General features: G+C 52.1%; 2 protein-coding genes across 2 annotated transcripts; both read right to left on the bottom strand.

The window, feature by feature from the left end:
• Nucleotides 1-144: 144 nt before the first annotated feature.
• On the bottom strand, nucleotides 145-1,128 carry SRS36C (SAG-related sequence SRS36C; the record flags this gene model as incomplete). Its single annotated transcript, XM_002368527.2, has 1 exon — nucleotides 145-1,128. The coding sequence occupies one exon, from the start codon at nucleotides 1,126-1,128 to the stop codon at nucleotides 145-147; it is 984 nt and encodes a 327-aa protein (XP_002368568.2).
• A 1,546-nt stretch (nucleotides 1,129-2,674) lies between these two features.
• SRS36B (SAG-related sequence SRS36B) lies at nucleotides 2,675-4,893 on the bottom strand. The gene has a single exon (XM_002368526.2). It carries the CDS (start codon nucleotides 4,044-4,046, stop codon nucleotides 2,958-2,960), a length of 1,089 nt encoding a protein of 362 aa, XP_002368567.1. The 5' UTR covers nucleotides 4,047-4,893; the 3' UTR covers nucleotides 2,675-2,957.
• Between the last annotated feature and the right edge of the window lie 1,107 nt (nucleotides 4,894-6,000).

Here is a 6,000-nt window from a genome sequence, read left to right as displayed (position 1 = left end):
GCTGCATAATGCGCGTGTAGTCCATCGTAGACAAAGTTCAGTATGCACCGAAAGAAACAAAGGGAGTGAAAACCACCGCAATCAATCCGAGGCACGAAGGCGTCGGGGCGTGTGAGGCTGCGGGCTGAGCAGTGAGTGTCACCTTCACTCTGCATGTTGGCAACGTCGCGGTTGTGTTCGCTTGCTCTTTCTGCCCCTTCGAAGAACCTTGCTTCTTACGTTGCAACCCAGCACGATCGTTTCTTCCTGAGCAGGGAAGCCACCTTCAGGAATCACCAGTTTAGGTGCCTTCCCGTTCTTGTCATCCTCTGTCCACCAGCTCTTTGCGAAACTGGGCATGACCTCAGTGAGGTTCACGACGGTCTTGCAGTTCTCTATGTTGGTGTCCGTGCAGTGGTAAGCTGTCAGAGATTTTGGGTCGGGCTGCATCTCTCCTTCCTCACCACACTGGATAGTCAGGGAATTGTTCTCTGCGTTCAGCGTCACTTCAGGAACAGATGTGTTGCTTTTGTCTCCGTACGCGCAAATGAGGACGCCGTCCCTCACTGCAGAGGTCCTCGCTTTGACGTCAACTTTCACCAAACACTCGACATCGGTGTTTCTCTGACGACGTGAACTCGTTTTCAAGCAGCCTGCGAAGAAGCTTTTGTCGACGATGGGGAACGTCTCTGGGGGAAGGATAAGGGAGTGCCCTCCCGGATTTGTGGTTGTCCATTCAGGGACTTTGGTCTGGGTGGTTTGGATCAGCAAATCCTTGATAGGATTTTTCGTCGGCGTGGCTTTACACGCCTGCAGGATCGCTGAAGTGGATTCTTTTGCGATGCACACATGTGTCGGCTCCTTAGGCACAAACTCGTAAGTTGTTTTCGGGCACTCTATAGTGAGTCCATTGCTCAACTCGGACAACGTTGCAGTGCCTGTAGAACTGCCCACTTGTCTGTTCGCAGCCGATACTTCTTTGCAGGCGCATGTGGTCAAGTTCTCACTTCGAGTGCAACTGAGGACTATACTTTGGCCTGTCGCCAGAACATTCGTTACCTCGCTCGGGCATGCATTGAAAAGAACAGCGGCCACCAGCCCGACTGCCGTCAGGGACCTTTTGATAAAAGAAGTCTGACGTTCCATCATCGCACGCCTCAGTGGAAGTGGGCACACCGAAAATATCTTCAGCCGTTAAGGGTCAATGGCAAACACAAAAGGAACGCGAAACAACAAAAGGAAACACAATGTGAAGCCCGCCGTTGTGAGACAACAGCTGCACACGGGCCAGCCTCGGAGAGGCCCAGTTGGATGAACGGCGATGGACCTCCGTGGGCGCGTACCGCAGCCGTTGCCCCCAACTGGCACGTGTGCTTGCGTTGCGTGCAACACAATATCTCTTGCGGTGAGTTGTCACGCAGGTCAAGCGCGAGACAGAAGCATTTATTATGGCTGCGTCGTCCTTTGGAGACCGACTAATCTATCTACTAGTCGCCACCTCAGCTTTCTCCAGTGTTCTCAGTACCACAACTCGTTGAATCTTACACACGGATAGAGATATCTCACGCAGTCTAAAGCACCTTCGCTCTTCTGAAACCCCTCGGTGGTTGAGAACAGAAAAAGGACGGGTGAGCCGCGACCGCGTGGCAGTAGGTTCAGTACCATTCAGCTGGCGGGTCCACAATATCCACCAGCGCGTTTCTGCAAGTGTCTACCCGCTAGACAGAAAGGGCTTCCTCCGCACTGCTACTTGTTTCAGGTGTCTCTGGCTGTTGCGTGTTGTGTCCCGAAAAACGCTCATCATTGTATCCTTCGCGCCTCCTTCCTCTAGTGCTTGAGCTGTGCGGCTCTTTTTACCAATAGCAGATGTAGGGCTTCCTCACGCGTATTGCTATGTCTTCCTCAAGTTCACCATCGTTGTCGTCTTCCTTCCTTCGTTCTCTACCCGTCGTTTTTCTTCTGTTTTAACGAGACGGAGAGCTTCTCGTGGTGACTCTTCTAGGGACGCCTGGGCGGTGTTCACTCTGTCGTTTTGCGGCGCGACACGATTAAGCATTGGCACCGGGTGCGACGAGACGGCAAATCAGGGAGGATCTTCATCAGGACTACGTTAGAGTTCCACAGTAAACACACGGTCAAGGCTACACTGATCCAAATGAACGGAATAACTGTGCTGCACCTCTCCGGAGGAGTAATAGAAAGGGGAAAGCGGCAAACCCTTTTTGGTACAAGCTCTCTCTGCTGCGGGTTCGGAAAGGAAGGGCTTGCCTGTCCCTCTTCTGGCCCACGGAGACGAGTGTACCACACCTACCTCCTCAAAAAAGCACCCAGCCGAGACTCTTCGAGGTCGAACACCTTGATATCCAAAGACACAGTGATGGTGTTCTGCCCTATATCTGGTTTTGAAGAACGATGTGCTCACTCTAAGCCGCTTGGCAGTATCTGCAGCGAAGACTGCTAGTTGCGCTCAACAACTCCTACGTGGCAGTAGAACTGTATCAGGCACCAGCTGACTTTCTGCCATCTGGGAGCACACTGGTACCTATGGGTCGCCTAGTTTTTGCACCGCCTGAGTCACAAGGTACACGCTGTCTGGTGCCCGCTGTCGGGAGCTGGCAGGTGACCGGCTGTGTTATCGTTGGGTTTGGCGATATTCCAGTGCCTTGCGACCGAATGTCTTCTTCCATTAGTCGACCCCTAATGCAATTACACTGCCCTGGCAGACTGTGGTTGTTCTAGCAAGGAAATGCACCATTTGAGGTAAACAATGGTCTTTCCAATTCCACGGACAAACCTGTCTTCGGTTGTAATGCCAAGGAAGAGTTTCCACCCGCGCTCAAATACTGGATCGGCGGGGGACTGCCAACAACTTCCCAAACAGAATTCACAGGAATTCCACACAAACATCACACATTGGAAGCGATTACTGCAGGAAACCCGTAAGAAACTTCAGCACTCAGAACATGTTAGAACTAAGATCAATATGTGCCAAGAAAGACAAGAGGCGTGAGTGCCAAACCAAGCAATCCAAGGAAGGAAACGTTCGATGCTTGTGAGGCAGAGGAGTGCGCACTGAGAGTCACCTTCACTTTGCACTTGGGCAGCTCCACAGCTGGGGTTGTACCACTTTCGGCTTCCTTCGCAGCTGTTTGGCTGTTTTGTGTGCATCCCAGCAGAATCGTTTCTTCCTGATCTGGGAACCCGCCTTCGGGAATCACCAGTTTGGGTGCGTTCTTGTTCTTTTCATCCTCTGCCCACCAGCTCGATGTGAATCTGGGCATAACTTCAGTGAGCTTCACAGTTTTACAGCCTTCGTTCTCGGCGCCGCTGCACTGGTAGGCCGTTAGAGATTCCTTGGTCGGCTGCATCGTCCCCTCATTGCCGCACACGATGGTGAGCGAGTTGTTCGCCGAATTGAGTCTGACTTCTGGAACAGACTTGTTGCTCTCTGCTCCATAGGCGCAAGTGAGGACACCATCTTTGACTGACGATGTCCTCGCCTTCACGCTGACTGTCACCAGGCACTCCTCCTGCTGCGTTCGCTCGCCGCTTCCTGTGCTTATACATCCAGCGTAGAATCTCTTTTCAGTTAGAGGTAAAGCATGTTCGGAAAAGAGAAGGGAGTGCCTGCCGTCATTGCTGGATGTCGTCCACTTGGGAAGGTCGTCGGTGTCCAGGTTAAGAAAGGTTTTAATGGAAGTTTTCGTGGTGTCCTGGTTACAAACGGCCAGAGTATTTTGGGAGTCTTTCCAGACGCATACGTCCGTTTCAGTGGAGGGCACAAAGGTAAATTTGGCTGGATCACACTGGATGGTGATTCCATTGCTTTCCTCTGACAGAGATACGGTCGGGGTCACCGCTTCGGTCACTCGGGTGACCTCTGAGTCCTGCGCCGCCTTCTCACAGACACAGTGGGTAATCTTTCCACTTTGGGAGCACCTAGGGGTCGGTCCGGCCGCATCTACCAGACCATTCCAAAGTTGACTTGGACCCGCGAAGAGAAGAACTCCCGCCACCAGCCCAACCGCTGCCCTGGACTTGTCAAAGAGCGAAGACCGTCGCACCATCTTCCACACAAAGTAGTAGCCGCGTATGAGTATCGAAAACACCTACTGAAATGCAAAGCATTCCAGTTGTGAAGGAAACAAGTCGGGAGGAGAGAAATATACTGTGGTGTACACCTTTGTCGTGAGACATCTATCTATTTCGCCTTGTCTTCGCTGGGCAGACAGAAGAGTAACCATCTCTGCTGGTACCCACGTGGCGACCCCCACCTGGGACGAGCTCCCGCTCGCTTGCAAACCTCCTCTCCTGTACTGGCTTGTCGATGCAGAGCTGTCAGCCTTGCCATTAGCCGCATTTCCTGGTTTTCCTAACAGTATCATTCCACTCTACCATTTCCCTTTGTGTTCAGCGAGCTAAACCAGTGCCGCTGGCTCAGTGACCGGAATCGCCTCCGCTCTTGTGAATCGACCACTGCGTCAACCGCGCCCGTACGAAAAAAGGACCGGACAGTGGCGCCCGAACACTGAAGTTCCAGACGAGTTTGACTGCCCGATTTCACCAATCACCGTCGGCTCATGTGCGCCTCGTACTGGTGGAAAAGAAGAAAGAGAGCGTTTTTGTTCTTCCACGTCACTTCACAGCCATTTCTTTTCGGTTCCCGTGCCGTCTCGCTCGTTCCGCTTCATGTCATGACACCAGCCGCAGTGCGTGTGCAGCTCGCCGGTGTGCGTCTCTCAGCCCGAAAGGAAGAACGAAAAAAACAGAAAATGAAGAGGAACGATGACACGGAGAATCACCAGATGCAGCATGACGCGTTCATACCCTTCAAACGCTACTGGTGTTTGAAGACGTTGTATCTCTGCGTGTGAGAACCTCCAACCACAGTGACTTGTGTAGTTGCCTGATCAATCCCCACTCAACACTTACAACGGCGTTGCAGTCTTGAGTTATGTTCGAGTTCCAGATAGTGCCCGTCAACGCTACAGGCATCGAAATGCATAGAACTTCGTGCTACACATCACTACAGCGGCGTCAGGAACGGACGCATATCACGCAGTTGTGCGTACTCGCTCTCTCTCCGTCATGGTCCAAAGGGACTGCATGAGATTCAGCATGTTATGGAACAGGCAAAAGCGTATACACTGTCCCGATATAATGGTGGGTGAAGCGCCTGGCTGAGACAATCGCCAGTAACCGAATAGAGTTTTTGCTGGAGGATGCACCGTTCTGCCAACTCTGTCCGACGGAGACTGTCAGCCCCCGCGGCACGGGCTCTTGAAGCGCGCTTTAGTTTGTTTCGGATCGAGTGCTCCAAAAATAAGTTTCCAGCTTTGCCATCCACGTCGGGTGACTATATGATGTTTCCATGGATTCAGAAGAGTAATTCTGTCGTGGGACAACGTCGGGTGAGGGCATCCGGAGCGGTGCGGAAGGATCAGCGCAGGTGATCGTAATGATGTTGTATATTCCAAAAAGGCATCTCGCCAATTAAATCTGCATCCGTCGAAGTGTACTAAGAAGTGAGCTGAATCTCTCCTTAGCATCAGGAGGAAGGACAGATGTCTAACCGTCTCGGGTACACCCTGTCTGGGGACACAGTGGCCGAGAATGAATGCCTAGTCCTCTGCGACAGCTGGAGCGGCCATAATCGTGTACAGAGATTAGTTCCTCTAAACCGCGACCACTCAAGACTAACAACACTTGTCATGCTATCCAACTTCTTAGCGGATATTAATTTGCCTCTAAAGAGGTTTGGACGAATGACTGAATCCATCTGATCCACCAGGTACCATTGTTGGGAGTACGCTGTAAGACTTCAACGCGGCTGTGCCGCTGCATCACTGGCACGTTGCTGTGTGAGAGCTTGTCGGTGCATTTTGGGCCTCTGACTTCCCGTGGCTCAGCAGTGCCAGGACATATGCCGTCCAAGAGTAGGTTTTGAGAACCACAAGTGATATATGCACTGCTGCACCGGAAACACCAGTGGACTTTCGATGTCGTCCAATAGAGAGTTTT

The sequence above is a fragment of the Toxoplasma gondii genome, chromosome IX, assembly GCF_000006565.2.
Source record: "Toxoplasma gondii ME49 chromosome IX, whole genome shotgun sequence".
In the NCBI taxonomy this organism is placed as follows: domain Eukaryota; phylum Apicomplexa; class Conoidasida; order Eucoccidiorida; family Sarcocystidae; genus Toxoplasma; species Toxoplasma gondii.
This window is presented reverse-complemented; position numbering and strand designations above follow the sequence as displayed.

Coding starts and splice junctions, on each gene's coding strand:
- SRS36B (XM_002368526.2), bottom strand. CDS start 4,046: ATGGTGCGACGGTCTTCGCTCTTTGACAAGTCCAGGGCAGCGGTTGGG.